At 43.2% G+C, this 17,395-nt stretch overlaps 1 protein-coding gene across 1 annotated transcript; it reads left to right on the top strand.

The window, feature by feature from the left end:
* Positions 1-434: 434 nt before the first annotated feature.
* On the top strand, positions 435-17,391 carry LOC127919167 (casein kinase II subunit alpha'-like; the record flags this gene model as incomplete). Its single annotated transcript, XM_052502579.1, has 7 exons — positions 435-1,591; positions 1,870-1,981; positions 2,523-2,624; positions 6,096-6,146; positions 7,866-7,925; positions 8,105-8,188; positions 17,287-17,391. Coding segments are annotated over exons 1-7 (618 nt in total), but the record flags the coding sequence as incomplete, so codon positions are not given.
* Positions 17,392-17,395: the final 4 nt, after the last annotated feature.

The raw sequence follows: 17,395 nt of genomic DNA, 5'->3' as shown, positions 1-17,395 counted from the left end.
ATTATTTGTGTTCGCTTAAATACACTGGACAGTAACTTACCACACATTCGAGAGGGGGCAAAGTACTACTAGTCCTCTTAACAGGAAGTTCTTGACAGAAAACAGGAAACGGTCTCATACACAAACACAATACTTCAATGCACATGCAAATGTTGTCCACGAAGTGCACATTTTTAATTATCAGGTACCGAGGTAGAATTACAACACAACCACACCTGAAAGAAAACTGCATGTGAATATTGAGAGTGATCATGTGACTATTTTGGTACGTATTTCAGACTTTCACTAGATATTTGCCAGAAAGGTTTATATACATTTACTTAGTCAAATAAGATATAGTTTATGTTTCAATAAAGCAACTACTAGGTTAAAAAATGTGTGGTATATCTTTAAACGAAACCCGCTACAAATGGAACCCCTGCTGGTTAGAATGCGGCCGGTAACAAGACAAGAGTAGTGATCTTTGGGCGGCTTCATCAACGACTCCAATAGTGGCTCCAATGTTGCGTTTTGGGAAGGGGGGGTCACTGGCGACTACTTCCGGGTGAGTTTTTTTTTTTTTGTTGCAACGGAGTCCACAGCAGCAGCAGCAGGAGCTACGACTTGAACGACGGGAGTCTTCTTAGGAATTAATATTTAAGCTAAACCCATTAGCCAGACTCAAAAACATATTCAAGCGGTTTCAAGTGTCATATCCTCAGGCATTTTTCTCGAACTTTGCGCCCTGGACAGGGTGCCACCGCAAGCCCAAATACATGTCGCTGGACTTCCTACCCGAGTGCGCTGCTAGCTAGCTAACAGTAGCAGGCTAGCTAACGACAATCATTTCTACAGCAACGTACATGTAGCGAGACGGGATTTCACGTCTTTTCTAAACCAACTGACCGTTGTTAAATAACTTATTATCGCCACTCAAGCTTGCTGTTTGATATTGTACTTATGTTGGCTTATCGTATTCGTTTACGTTAGTATTGTGATGAACACTGGGGCCCAACTTAGCTGGTTAGCATCTAGGCTAACTAGCTAACTTATCTTGCTTATACCAGAGGGGTCTGTCAAATTCAATTAGCTTGCCCAGCTCTCGGCCTCGAATAGCTTTTTAAACCATTTCTCGATTTTGAGTTACTAGCTAACTGTCCGATATTGAATCCTTATTGCCAATTGTGTTAGTCTACCTCGTCCTCTTTCCCCTTTCTCCTGTCGCCTCCCTGAAACTGGCGGTCCACCATAGCATCTTGCCAAACAGGCTGTTCAGGTGCATCAGGCACTCGCTCATCGTAGCTTTGACAATCCGCACAGCAAGTGCTGCCGACTGCGGTCACCAACTACGGACGAAAGTAGCCCAAACCAATGTTAGGCCATCTTACACGGAGTTAACTAAATCTAGGGTCCCCGAAAGTCGGTGCCCTGCCTTCCAATTTCGCGCCAAGAAGAGTAGTATTGTTGTGGAAGGTGAGCCCCATCAGCACCGGGCGTCCAAGCTCGCGATGCCCCCTCCTACGGTCAGCAGTAAAGCTCGGGTCTACACCGATGTCAACACGCAGAAGACCAGGGACTACTGGGACTACGATGCACACGTGCCAAGCTGGAGGTAAAAGAAGGATGTAGCTATTCTACTAACTGTTAGTTACTAGGGTTCTCTAATTCTGGAGAGTTGGTTGCGCACGCTTTCATTCCAAGCCTACAGGGTTTGATCAAACGTCTGTTTATCACTCAGTTGCTCTTCAGGACAGGAGTTAGGAGAACCCTGTTGTAAATGTGTATTAATCCCTTCCAGATAATCTGGATAGTAACCCTACTGCATGCATGTACTCCTACCAGTTCCCCTGCTGGTCTCTTCTCAGGATTGTCTTGTTCTTCTCTCTCCAGTAATCAGGACAACTACCAGTTGGTGCGTAAGCTGGGCCGGGGGAAATACAGCGAGGTGTTTGAAGCCGTCAACGTCAGTAACAACGAGAAAGTGGTGGTTAAAATCCTCAAGGTGAGCTGCTGTCATTTTTTAATGTGTTTTGAATGTTTGTTTTTTCCCGTAGGTGTATACCATGGAGTTAATAGGCCCCTCAACCTAGACAATGTGGCCCCCCGACTTAAAACAGTTGGCCTTCTATTGGCTTCAGTTGAACGGCGTCGTATTTGTTAGTGCTCACACCCAATTTATTTTATTTTACCTTTATTTAACTCGGCAAGTCAGTTAAGAACAAATTCTTATTTTCAATGACGGCCTAGGAACAGTGGGTTAACTGCCTTGTTCAGGGGCAGAACGACAGATTTTTACCTTGGTCAGCTCGGGGATTTGAACTTGCAACCTTCCGGTCACAATGCTCTAACCACTAGGCTACCCTGCCGCCCCTCCACTCTAACCACTAGGCTGCCCTGCCACCCCAATGGACTGTGTAGAGTTAAGTTTCGGTCCAATTGTGTCCGTTTGGTTCTGGAGAATTACGACCCTGCCTGTTTCAGGCTTTGAGGGTCTTTTTTTGTTGTTGTGTTAAGTCTGGGAAATGATTGATCTCTTGTTTCAGCCTGTCAAGAAGAAGAAGATCAAGCGGGAGATTAAGATCCTGGAGAACTTGCGTGGTGGAACCAACATCATCCGCCTGGTGGACACAGTGAAGGATCCTGTGGTATGTCTATCTCTCGTAGAAATATCATCTCTAGAAGGGGCTTAGAGCCTCAAACAATCATAAATTGACTGGTAAATTGGCAATGGCTGCCAGTCATCCCATAATGACATCAATGAATTGGCCTGTTCTATAGATGATATTTCTGTGGTCTCTCTGGTCAGCCCCAGTACTCCCTTCTATAGATGATATTTCTGTGGTCTCTCTGGTCAGCCCCAGTACTCCCTTCTATAGATTATATTTCTGTGGTCTCTCTGGTCAGCCCCAGTACTCCTTCTATAGATTATATTTCTGTGGTCTCTCTGGTCAGCCCCAGTACTCCCTTCTATAGATTATATTTCTGTGGTCTCTCTGGTCTGCCCCAGTACTCCATCTATAGATTATATTTCTGTGGTCTCTCTGGTCAGCCCCAGTACTCCATTCTATAGATTATATTTCTGTGGTCTCTCTGGTCAGCCCCAGTACTCCCTTCTATAGATTATATTTCTGTGGTCTCTCTGGTCAGCCCCAGTACTCCATCTATAGATTATATTTCTGTGGTCTCTCTGGTCAGCCCCAGTACTCCATCTATATAGATTATATTTCTGTGGTCTCTCTGGTCAGCCCCAGTACTCCCTTCTATAGATTATATTTCTGTGGTCTCTCTGGTCAGCCCCAGTACTCCATCTATAGATTATATTTCTGTGGTCTCTCTGGTCAGCCCCAGTACTCCCTTCTATAGATTATATTTCTGTGGTCTCTCTGGTCAGCCCCAGTACTCCCTTCTATGGATTATATTTCTGTGGTCTCTCTGATCAGCCCCAGTACTCCATCTATAGATTATATTTCTGTGGTCTCTCTGGTCAGCCCCAGTACTCCATCTATAGATTATATTTCTGTGGTCTCTCTGATCAGCCCCAGTACTCCATCTATAGATTATATTTCTGTGGTCTCTCTGGTCAGCCCCAGTACTCCTTCTATAGATGATATTTCTGTGGTCTCTCTGGTCAGCCCCAGTACTACATTCTATAGATTATATTTCTGTGGTCTCTCTGGTCAGCCCCAGTACTACATTCTATAGATTATATTTCTGTGGTCTCTCTGGTCAGCCCCAGTACTCCCTTCTATAGATTATATTTCTGTGGTCTCTCTGGTCAGCCCCAGTACTACATTCTATAGATTATATTTCTGTGGTCTCTCTGGTCAGCCCCAGTACTCCCTTCTATAGATTATATTTCTGTGGTCTCTCTGGTCAGCCCCAGTACTCCATCTATAGATTATATTTCTGTGGTCTCTCTGGTCAGCCCCAGTACTCCATCTATAGATTATATTTCTGTGGTCTCTCTGGTCAGCCCCAGTACTCCATCTATAGATTATATTTCTGTGGTCTCTCTGGTCAGCCCCAGTACTCCCTTCTATAGATTATATTTCTGTGGTCTCTCTGATCAGCCCCAGTACTCCATCTATAGATTATATTTCTGTGGTCTCTCTGGTCAGCCCCAGTACTCCCTTCTATAGATGATATTTCTGTGGTCTCTCTGGTCAGCCCCAGTACTCCATCTATAGATGATATTTCTGTGGTCTCTCTGGTCAGCCCCAGTACTCCCTTCTATGGATTATATTTCTGTGGTCTCTCTGGTCAGCCCCAGTACTCCATCTATAGATTATATTTCTGTGGTCTCTGGTCAGCCCCAGTACTCCATCTATAGATTATATTTCTGTGGTCTCTCTGGTCTGCCCTAGTACTCCATCTATAGATTATATTTCTGTGGTCTCTCTGGTCAGCCCCAGTACTCCATCTATAGATTATATTTCTGTGGTCTCTGGTCAGCCCCAGTACTCCATCTATAGATTATATTTCTGTGGTCTCTCTGGTCTGCCCTAGTACTCCATCTATAGATTATATTTCTGTGGTCTCTCTGGTCAGCCCCAGTACTCATCTATGGATTATATTTCTGTGGTCTCTCTGGTCTGCCCCAGTACTCATCTATGGATTATATTTCTGTGGTCTCTCTGGTCAGCCCCAGTACTCCATCTATAGATTATATTTCTGTGGTCTCTGGTCAGCCCCAGTACTCCATCTATAGATTATATTTCTGTGGTCTCTCTGGTCTGCCCCAGTACTCCATCTATGGATTATATTTCTGTGGTCTCTCTGGTCAGCCCCAGTACTCCATCTATAGATTATATTTCTGTGGTCTCTCTGATCAGCCCCAGTACTCCATCTATAGATTATATTTCTGTGGTCTCTCTGGTCAGCCCCAGTACTCCTTCTATAGATGATATTTCTGTGGTCTCTGGTCAGCCCCAGTACTCCCTTCTATGGATTATATTTCTGTGGTCTCTCTGGTCAGCCCCAGATTATATTTCTGTGGTCCATCTATAGATTATATTTCTGTGGTCTCTCTGGTCTGCCCCAGTACTCCATCTATAGATTATATTTCTGTGGTCTCTCTGGTCAGCCCCAGTACTCCATCTATAGATTATATTTCTGTGGTCTCTCTGGTCTGCCCCAGTACTCTATCTATGGATTATATTTCTGTGGTCTCTCTGGTCAGCCCCAGTACTCCCTCTATAGATTATATTTCTGTGGTCTCTCTGGTCAGCCCCAGTACTCCATCTATAGATTATATTTCTGTGGTCTCTCTGGTCAGCCCCAGTACTCCATCTATAGATGATATTTCTGTGGTCTCTCTGGTCAGCCCCAGTACTCCATCTATAGATTATATTTATGTGGTCTCTCTGATCAGCCCCAGTACTCCATCTATAGATTATATTTCTGTGGTCTCTCTGGTCAGCCCCAGTACTCCATCTATAGATTATATTTCTGTGGTCTCTGGTCAGCCCCAGTACTCCCTTCTATAGATTATATTTCTGTGGTCTCTGGTCAGCCCCAGTACTCCCTTCTATGGATTATATTTCTGTGGTCTCTGGTCAGCCCCAGTACTCCCTTCTATAGATTATATTTCTGTGGTCTCTGGTCAGCCCCAGCTCCATTGGGTGCATGTTTATTTGTATTTAGGGGTGTGACCTCTCCTCACGAAAAGGGAATTAATGAGCCCACACCGTGGGCACAGTGAGGTGCTGACTAACAGATTTACCTTTCAGTTATTTAGCAGACTCTTATCCAGAGCCACTCACAGTTAGTGCATTCATTTTAGCTAGGTAAGACAACCACCTATCACAGTCATAGTAAGTAAAACTTTTTTCTCAAAGCCCGCTATCGGCAAAGTTAAACTTTAGAATGAGAGAACCCCCCTGATGAAGGCTATTTGGACAATGTCGGTGATAAATCCCACAAGCAAGGAGAGAGATGAGTGTGAGACTGTTTTCATTGTAATGTCTCTCCCATCAGTTTATTTGCCTTTAGTGGTGTGCTGCTCTGCTTTTGTTTGAAATGTGTGCTGGTGATTGTGTCCTCAACAGTAGAACTCTCTCTCACTGCCATGTTCTTTATTAATCGAGGATGAATTCTCCCATCTTGTCTCTCTGCAGTCTAGAACGCCGGCACTTGTCTTTGAGTGCATCAATAACACAGATTTTAAGGTACTGATGTTTGGTGAATATCATGCATTTGTGTGACACCACTACAAAAAAATAATATTAAGTTACTGATCTCTCTCTATGGTAATTGTCTGTTTGAAATGTTAAGACATGAAAATATACTGATATCATCTAACAAATACTTTTTTAATCTGTAAATGTTTTAAAAGTACATTGCATTCCGAAAGGTTTCAGACCCCTTGACTTTTTCCACATTCTGTTACGTTATTCTAAAAATTGATTACATTTGAAGAAAATATCCAATCTACACACAGTATCCCATAATGACAAAGCAAAAACAAATGTTTTGAATTTTTTTTTTTTGCGAAACAAAACAAAATATCACATTTACATAAGTATTCAGACCATTTACTCAATACTTTGTTGAAGCACTTTTGGCAACTATTACAGCCTCAAGTCTTCTTGGGTATGACGCTACAAGCTTGGTACACCTGTATTTGGGGAGTTTCCCCCATTCTTCTCTGCAGATCCTCTCAAGCTCTGTCAGGTTGAATGGGAAGCGTTGCTGCACAGCTATTTTCAGGTCTTAACAGAGACGTTCGATCAGGTTCAAGTCTTGGCTCTGGCTGGGCCACTCAAGGACATTGAGACTTGTCCCGAAGCCACTCCTGTGTTGTGTTGGTTGTGTGCTTTGGGTTGTTGCCCCAGTCTGAGGTCCTCTGCGCTCTGGAGCAGGTTTTCATCAATGATCTCTCTGTACTTTGCTCCGTTCATCTTTCCCTCGATCCTGCCTAGTCTCCCAGTCCCTGCCGCTGAAAATCATCCCCAGAGCATGATGCTGCCACCACCATTCCTCACTGTAGGGATGGTGCCAGGTTTCCTCTAGAGGTGACGCTTGGAATTCAGACCAATCAGTTACTTTTTGGTTTCATCAGACCAGATAAAATGTTCAGTCTTTAGGCGCCCATTGGCAAACTCCAAGCAAGCTGTCTTGTGCCTTTTACTGAGGAGTGGCTTCCGTCTGGCCACTCTACCGTAAAGGCCAGATTGGTGGAGTGCTGCATAGATGGTTGTCCTTCTAGACGGTTCTCCCATCTCCACAGAGGAACTCTGACAGAGTTCTAGAGTGACCATTGGGTTCTTGGTCACCTCCCTGACCGAGGCCCTTCTCCCCGAATTGCTCAGTTTGTCCGGGCGGCCAGCTCTAGGAAGATTCTTGGTGGTTCCGAACGTCTTTAATTTAAGAATGATGGAGGCCACTGTGTTCTTGGGGACCTTCAATGCTGCATTATTTTATTTTGGTACCCTTCTCCAGATCTGTGCCTCGACACCATCCTGTCTCGGACCTCTACGGACATTTCCTTCAACCTCATGGCTTGGTTTTTGCTCTGACATGCACTGTCCACCGTGGGCCATTTTTTTTTTATATAGCCATGTGTGTGCATGTCCGATCAATTGAATTTACCACAGGTGGGCTCCAATCAAGCTGTAGAAACAAAGCAAAGTCTCAAAGCAAAGGTTCTATTAATACTTATGTAAAAACTTTTTTTTTTTCAATAATTTATTTTACATTTCCGAATTTAACAAAACCAGTTTTTGGTTTGTCATTATGGGTTATTGTGTGTAGATTGAGGACTTTTTATTTTATTTTTTTTAAATACATTTTCGAATAAGGCTGTAACTAATTGTGGAAAAGTCAAGTGGTATGAATACTTTCCAAATGCACTGTAGTTAACCTTTTTGTTTTAATTTCATTCACAGGAACTTTACCAGAAGTTAACAGACTTTGATATTCGTTTCTATGTGTACGAGCTTCTCAAGGTAAGGGAAACTGGCAGGTCCCCTTGCTTGGCTCTGTTGCATCCCACTTTACAAATCATTTGGCTTCAATTTGTTTCCATTGACCTTTTTTTGTGGGGGTCAAGAGGGCCTGAAACGAGTGTTCAGTAATAAAGGCTGTGTCGTCTAGACTGTGTTGTCCTCTGTGTTGTCTCCTACAGGCTCTGGACTACTGCCATAGCATGGGGATCATGCACAGGGACGTCAAACCACACAACGTCATGATCGACCACCAGACGAGAAAGGTAGCCATCCGATCATCTTTATTTAAAACAGGTTATTCTCATTGAGATACCATCTGGAGAGAGCTGTGAGCAACATCAAACACTCCCTCTGTCAGGGTTGGGGTTTCTTCATTTCCTGATTTTTTTTTAATGAGGATTTCTGGTTTCACATCCTCTATTCATACATGATGGAAGTTGGCCCCGCCCCGAAAACAATATTCTCTTTTTGTCCTGGTTCTCTACAGGGTTAAAAAATATATATATATTATATTTAACCTTTATTTTTTTCACGGAGTCATACTGAGACCAAGGTTTCTTTTACAGATGAGAAACATGACATAAAAAAAGCATTCATCAGTAATAATGTCCTCAATCAGCTTCTTGAATTGACCCAGAGACACCAAAACATCACATTCATCAGTAATAATGTCCTCTATCAGCTTCTTGAATTGACCCAGAGACACCAACACATTCATCAGTAATAATGTCCTCAATCAGCTTCTTGAATTGACCCAGAGACACCAACACATTCATCAGTAATAATGTCCTCAATCAGCTTCTTGAATTGACCCAGAGACACCAAAACATCACATTCATCAGTAATAATGTCCTCAATCAGCTTCTTGAATTGACCTAGAGACACCAAAACATCACATTCATCAGTAATAATGTCCTCAATCAGCTTCTTGAATTGACCTAGAGACACCAAAACATCACATTCATCAGTAATAATGTCCTCAATCAGCTTCTTGAATTGACCCAGAGACACCAAAACATCACATTCATCAGTAATAATGTCCTCAATCAGCTTCTTGAATTGACCCAGAGACACCATCACATTCATCAGTAATAATGTCCTCAATCAGCTTCTTGAATTGACCCAGAGACACCAACACATCACATTCATCAGTAATAATGTCCTCAATCAGCTTCTTGAATTGACCCAGACACCAACACATTCATCAGTAATAATGTCCTCAATCAGCTTCTTGAATTGACCCAGAGACACCAACACATCACATTCATCAGTAATAATGTCCTCAATCAGCTTCTTGAATTGACCCAGAGACACCAAAACATCACATTCATCAGTAATAATGTCCTCAATCAGCTTCTTGAATTGACCCAGAGACACCAAAACATCACATTCATCAGTAATAATGTCCTCAATCAGCTTCTTGAATTGACCCAGAGACACCAAAACATCACATTCATCAGTAATAATGTCCTCAATCAGCTTCTTGAATTGACCCAGAGACACCAAAACATTCATCAGTAATAATGTCCTCAATCAGCTTCTTGAATTGACCCAGAGACACCAAAACATCACATTCATCAGTAATAATGTCCTCTATCAGCTTCTTGAATTGACCCAGAGACACCAAAACATCACATTCATCAGTAATAATGTCCTCAATCAGCTTCTTGAATTGACCCAGAGACACCAAAACATCACATTCATCAGTAATAATGTCCTCAATCAGCTTCTTGAATTGACCCAGAGACACCAAAACATCACATTCATCAGTAATAATGTCCTCTATCAGCTTCTTGAATTGACCCAGAGACACCAACACATCACATTCATCAGTAATAATGTCCTCAATCAGCTTCTTGAATTGACCCAGAGACACCAAAACATCACATTCATCAGTAATAATGTCCTCAATCAGCTTCTTGAATTGACCCAGAGACACCAAAACATCACATTCATCAGTAATAATGTCCTCAATCAGCTTCTTGAATTGACCCAGAGACACCAAAACATCACATTCATCAGTAATAATGTCCTCTATCAGCTTCTTGAATTGACCCAGAGACACCAAAACATCACATTCATCAGTAATAATGTCCTCTATCAGCTTCTTGAATTGACCCAGAGACACCAACACATTCATCAGTAATAATGTCCTCAATCAGCTTCTTGAATTGACCCAGAGACACCAACACATCACATTCATCAGTAATAATGTCCTCTATCAGCTTCTTGAATTGACCCAGAGACACCAACACATCACATTCATCAGTAATAATGTCCTCTATCAGCTTCTTGAATTGACCCAGAGACACCAAAACATCATTCACCAGTAATAATGTCCTCAATCAGCTTCTTGAATTGACCTAGAGACACCAAAACATCACATTCATCAGTAATAATGTCCTCAATCAGCTTCTTGAATTGACCTAGAGACACCAAAACATCACATTCATCAGTAATAATGTCCTCAATCAGCTTCTTGAATTGACCCAGAGACACCAACACATCACATTCATCAGTAATAATGTCCTCTATCAGCTTCTTGAATTGACCCAGACACCAAAACATCACATTCATCAGTAATAATGTCCTCAATCAGCTTCTTGAATTGACCCAGACACCAACACATCACATTCATCAGTAATAATGTCCTCTATCAGCTTCTTGAATTGACCCAGAGACACCAAAACATCACATTCATCAGTAATAATGTCCTCTATCAGCTTCTTGAATTGACCCAGAGACACCAACACATCACATTCATCAGTAATAATGTCCTCAATCAGCTTCTTGAATTGACCCAGAGACACCAAAACATCACATTCATCAGTAATAATGTCCTCAATCAGCTTCTTGAATTGACCCAGAGACACCAACACATCACATTCATCAGTAATAATGTCCTCAATCAGCTTCTTGAATTGACCCAGACACCAAAACATCACATTCTAACCACTCATCAGTAATAATGTCCTCAATCAGCTTCTTGAATTGACCCAGAGACCAAAACATCACATTCATCAGTAATAATGTCCTCAATCAGCTTCTTGAATTGACCCAGAGACACCAAAACATCACATTCATCAGTAATAATGTCCTCAATCAGCTTCTTGAATTGACCCAGAGACCAAAACATCACATTTTGAATATTGTTCCACAAATACAGTGGAGGAAAAACCTAAAAGCTGGTTTACCTAACTCAATACAGACAGAAATAATTTTCCAGACTTATCCACTCATGTCTAGAGGTTAGTAATGATGTTAGGTACAGTGGGTTTTTTTTGTTGTAAAAGGGCTTTATGAATGAAAACACAGCAATGTATCATCCTACGTGATATCAGAGACGGCCAGACCAACTTCAAGGTAGAGAATTATTATTATTTTTTAAAATGTTTACCTTTATTTAACCAGGCAAGTCAGTTAAGAACAAATTCTTATTTTCAATGACGGCCTAGGAACAGTGGGTTAACTGCCTGTTCAGGGGCAGAACGACAGATTTGTACCTTGTCAGCTCGGGGGTTTGAACTTGCAACCTTCCGGTTACTAGTCCAACGCTCTAACCACTAGGCTACCCTGCCACCCCTCCACTCTAACCACTAGGCTACCCTGCCGCCCCTCCACTCTAACCACTAGGCTACCCTGCCGCCCCTCCACTCTAACCACTAGGCTACCCTGCCGCCCCTCCACTCTAACCACTAGGCTACCCTGCCGCCCCTCCACTCTAACCACTAGGCTACCCTGCCGCCCCTCCACTCTAACCACTAGGCTACCCTGCCGCCCCTCCACTCTAACCACTAGGCTACCCTGCCGCCCCCCCACTCTAACCACTAGGCTACCCTGCCGCCCCTCCACTCTAACCACTAGGCTACCCTGCCACCCCTCCACTCTAACCACTAGGCTACCCTGCCGCCCAGAATGCGGTGATGAGCAGAAACTGTCGACCCGCAAAAAAAAAAAATCAAATAGCATTGTTATGAGTACAACAGGTGTAGACTTCACCGTGAAATGCTTCCTGACGAGCCCTCTCCCAGCAATGCTGAGGTAAATGAACATAACAATAACCAAGGCTGCATACAAGGACTACCGGTTCCAATAGACTGATGTACGTTAGATATTTCTGATTCATTTTCAATACATTTTGCAAAAGTGTAACTTATTTCCCCCCTTTTCACTTTGTTATTATTGGCTGTGGTATGTAGGGGTGAGAACAAATAATTGAATCCATTTAGAATTCATGCTGTAACACAACAACATGTGGAATAAGTCAAGGGGTTTGAATACTTTCTGAAGGCAATGTACATGTGGGTAATGTGGTAACTATGTGGGTGGCTAGGTGGTAACTAGGGGTGGCTAGGTGGTAACTAGGGGTGGCTAGGTGGTAACTAGGGGTAGCTAGGTGGTAACTAGGGGGTAACTAGGGGTGGCTAGGTGGTAACTAGGGGTGGCTAGGTGGTAACTAGGGGTAGGTAGGTGGTAACTAGGGGGTAACTAGGGGGTAACTAGGGGTGGCTAGGGGGTAACTAGGGGTGGCTAGGTGGTAACTAGGGGTGACTAGGTGGTAACTAGGGGTGGCTAGTGGTAACTAGGGGTGGCTAGGTGGTAACTAGGGGTGGCTAGGTGGTAACTAGGGGGCTAACTAGGGGGTGGCTAGGGGGTAACTAGGGGTGTCTAGGTGGTAACTAGGGGGTGGCTAGGTGGTAACTAGGGGTAACTAGGGGGTGGCTAGGTGGTAACTAGGGGTGGCTAGGTGGTAACTAGGGGTAACTAGGGGGTAACTAGGGGTGGCTAGGTGGTAACTAGGGGTGGCTATGTGGTAACTAGGTGGTAGCTAGGGGGTAACTGGTGGTAGCTAGGGGGTAACTGGTGGTAGCTAGGGGTTAACTGGTGGTAGCTAGGGGTTAACTAGGTGGTAAAAGGCAGGATAGATAATACAGTAGCAGAGTGTGGCTACAGTCCAGTGAGTGTGCATAGAGCCAGTGGAAGAATGTAAGTGCAAACAAGGGAGTCAATGCAAATAGTCTGGTTAGCCGTTTGATTAACTGTTGAGCACAGGGTTTCCGTTAGCCGGCGTTTTGGCCAATTTACATTTCTGATGTTGTTGAAAAACTGATATAAATTGTCACTGGCCAATTGTCCGGTAGAAGAAGATGCCATTTTAGAAATAATTCTTATTTTTAGCCTATTCATAGATGGTAATACCAGTCGATGGAAACACATTTGACTAGTCATGCCTATCGGTCTAGTGGTTAATTTAGTGGAATTAAATGGGTGAGGTGTAGTACAGTATATTCGTTATACATCTTATCACGCCGTACACATGCAGAGCCTTTGAGGGGATTGTCTGTCAGGACAGCATCTCCAACGGCAGGCAGGCTTCATCGCCTCACACACCACTTTGCAGTGAGCTGGAGGCAATATGCGTTTTAGGAAACATTAACTTAATTGTTTGAGACTTGAATGTTTAGTTTTTTTTTTACTACCAATGAGGCATGTCTTCACAACATATCCTTGGAGGCAATTTATTTTGTATCAACTTTCTTTCGTTGTCCAGGAGCCCAAGGCACAATCCTGGTCATGTTAGCGACCCGTGGTAGTTGTTGATAATCCTGGTCATATTAGCGACCCGTGGTAGTTGTTGATAATCCTGGTCATGTTAGCGACCCGTGGTAGTTGTTGATAATCCTGGTCATGTTAGCGACCCGTGGTAGTTGTTGATAATCCTGGTCATATCAGCGACCCGTGGTAGTTGTTGATAATCCTGGTCATATTAGCGACCCGTGGTAGTTGTTGATAATCCTGGTCATATCAGCGACCCGTGGTAGTTGTTGATAATCCTGGTCATATTAGCGACCCGTGGTAGTTGTTGATAATCCTCGTCATATTAGCGACCCGTGCTAGTTGTTGATAATCCTGGTCATATTAGCGACCCGTGGTAGTTGTTGATAATCCTGGTCATATCAGCGACCCGTGGTAGTTGTTGATAATCCTGGTCATATCAGCGACCCGTGGTAGTTGTTGATAATCCTGGTCATATTAGCGACCCGTGGTAGTTGATATCCTAGTCATATCAGTGACCCGTGCTAGTTGTTGATAATCCTGGTCATATCAGCGACCTGTGCTAGTTGTTGATAATCCTGGTCATATCAGCGACCCGTGCTAGTTGTTGATAATCCTGATCATATCAGCGACCCGTGCTAGTTGTTGATAATCCTGGTCATATCAGCGACCCGTGCTAGTTGTTGATAATCCTGGTCATATCAGCGACCCGTGCTAGTTGTTGATAATCCTGGTCATATCAGCGACTCGTGCTAGTTGTTGATAATCCTGGTCATATCAGCGACCCGTGCTAGTTGTTGATAATCCTGATCATATCAGCGACTCGTGCTAGTTGTTGATAATCCTGGTCATATCAGCGACCCGTGGTAGTTGTTGATAATCCTGATCATATCAGCGACCCGTGCTAGTTGTTGATAATCCTGGTCATATCAGCGACCCGTGCTAGTTGTTGATAATCCTGATCATATCAGTGACCCGTGGTAGTTGTTGATAATCCTGGTCATATCAGCGACCCGTGCTAGTTGTTGATAATCCTGGTCATATCAGCGACCCGTGCTAGTTGTTGATAATCCTGATCATATCAGCGACCCGTGCTAGTTGTTGATAATCCTGGTCATATCAGCGACCTGTGCTAGTTGTTGATAATCCTGGTCATATCAGCGACCCGTGCTAGTTGTTGATAATCCTGATCATATCAGCGACTCGTGCTAGTTGTTGATAATCCTGGTCATATCAGCGACCCGTGCTAGTTGTTGATAATCCTGATCATATCAGCGACTCGTGCTAGTTGTTGATAATCCTGGTCATATCAGCCTGGACCCGTGGTAGTTGTTGATAATCCTGATCATATCAGCGACCCGTGCTAGTTGTTGATAATCCTGGTCATATCAGCGACCCGTGCTAGTTGTTGATAATCCTGGTCATATTAGCGACCCGTGCTAGTTGTTGATAATCCTGGTCATATTAGCGACCCGTGGAACAGGGTTGGAGTTACAACCTACAGGAGGGTCTCTCTCCAGGAACAGGGTTGGAGTTACAACCTACAGGAGGGTATCTCTCCAGGATCAGGGTTGTAAACCCCTGATATAGATGTCACCATACTCTAGGACCGGTAGGAACATCTACTGAATATTCATTCTACTTTCGACTATTCAGCGAGAGGCAGGACCTATTTCTATATAAGAAGCCCATTAATGTATGTTATAATAAACACCATTCCTGCCCCTGTTCCCTACTAATCTAGGCCAGTGTTTCCCAAATAGCTGTCCTCATAGCAGCCGTAGCTGCAGCTAATTTCTCCTGGGTCAGAAGCAAAGCATCAACTCTGTTGTTTTATCAGGAGGGCCAGAGAATGTGAGTCCCAAATATCACCTGAAGTGTACACTAATTTCTCCTGGGTCAGAAGCAGAGCGTCAACTCTGTTGTTTTATCAGCAGGGTCACAGAACCTGCGTCCCAAATATCACCTGAAGTGTACACTCGATTTTAACCTCTTACAACCGTCCGCAAGTCTCGCAAAGCTTACATTGTTGTGCTACACGAATTCAGCAGGAATCAGTAATCTTCTCACTAATGTAAGAAGTAATGTAATGTAATGTAATGTAATTTAATGGCATTGGATTGGTGGATGCAGAGGGTAGTGGGAGTTCCTACCATATTTGTTACGCCTGTCGTCTCATTTCAGAATCAGTCAAGGGAAGTAAACAAGGTCACACTTTGGGAGGAAGAAGAGATAATTGGGTCTCATCCAGAGAGGGAACTTCAGAAGGTGTTAAATGGGTCAGGGTATGGCACTAAAACGCTGTGTAGATGGAGAGGGGGTCCAGGGTGGGGCGGGCTGTCATTGTTCTGTTTCGCCACCAGGTGGCAGTAATGGAGCTGCAGCAAGCAGAACTGAAGGCCAAGATTTTTAAATGGTTTTAACCTTTTTATTTAACTAGGCAAGTCGGTTAAGAACAAATTCTTATTTTAGAAATGATGGCCTACACCGGCCAAACCCGGACGGCGCTGGGCCAATTGTGCGCAGCCCTATGGGACTCCCAATCACGGCCGGTTGTGATACAGTCTGGATTCGAACCAGGGTGTCTAGTGACGCCTCTAGAGCTGAGATGCAGTGCCTTAGACCTGCTATGCCACTCGGGATCCCTTCAAATTAAATATGAGTGTAGAGAATCATTGTAGCATCTAAACCGCAGTGAACTATATTTTTCATGACCTAAAATATTGTATTTTCAGCTGCTTTTGAAGCAAAACTGAACGTTAAAGACGCAAAAATCGAAACGTAAGAACTAGAAGCATAGAAATAGCACCCATAGAATCAAATCAATCAAATCCAATTTTATTTGTCACATACACATGGTTAGCAGATGTTAATGCGAGTGTAGCGAAATGCTTGTGCTTCTAGTTCCGACAATGTAGTAATAACCAACAAGTAATCTAACTAACAATTCCAAAACTACTGTCTTATACACAGTGTAAGGGGATAAAGAATATGTACATAAGGATATATGAATGAGTGATAGTACAGAGCAGCATAGGCAAGATACAGTAGATGGTATCGAGTACAGTATATACATATGAGATGAGTATGTAAACAAAGTGGCTAGTGATTCCATGTATTACATAAGGATGCAGTCGATGATATAGAGTACAGTATATACGTATGCATATGAGATTAATAATGTAGGGTAAGTAACATTATATAAGGTAGCATTGTTTAAAGTGGCTAGTGATATATTTACATTTCCCATCAATTCCCATTATTAAAGTGGCTGGAGTTGAGTCAGTGTCAGTGTGTTGGCAGCAGCCACTCAATGTTAGTGGTGGCTGTTTAACAGTCTGATGGCCTTGAGATAGAAGCTGTTTTTCAGTCTCTCTGTCCCAGCTTTGATGCACCTGTACTGACTTGCGTTCAATTAAGAATGACAGATCTGTAACACACGTTTCTATGTGAATTTGGTCTGGTCGTCCAAGAAGTGACATTTTTACAGCTTTATGGATTAAATCCTTTTTTCAAATTCAATCACCAACTGAATATTAAATTGTATAAATTTAAAATGATCTGTTTTAATATTCAGACTATTTTCAACTGAATTCCTTTACCTCCTTTTACTGTTTTTCAAGATGTAAATTGATCCCAAACATACTGTAGATCCGTAGTTCCTAGACGGTCCACTATTTGGTGGGTCAGAAGGACATTTTGAAAAGGCTTAGAAGGCAGGTTAACACAATGCAAAACGGGAAGCTCTGCTTCTGTAGATGTCACACTGCCCTAAAAACCCCTCTAATTCCTCTGTCTCCCTCAGCTGCGTCTCATAGACTGGGGTCTGGCTGAGTTCTACCACCCAGCTCAGGAATACAACGTCAGGGTGGCCTCCCGTTATTTTAAAGGACCGGAGCTGCTAGTGGACTATC

This window comes from Oncorhynchus keta, unplaced genomic scaffold (genome assembly GCF_023373465.1).
Source record: "Oncorhynchus keta strain PuntledgeMale-10-30-2019 unplaced genomic scaffold, Oket_V2 Un_contig_15939_pilon_pilon, whole genome shotgun sequence".
Lineage (NCBI taxonomy): Eukaryota > Metazoa > Chordata > Actinopteri > Salmoniformes > Salmonidae > Oncorhynchus > Oncorhynchus keta.
This window is presented reverse-complemented; position numbering and strand designations above follow the sequence as displayed.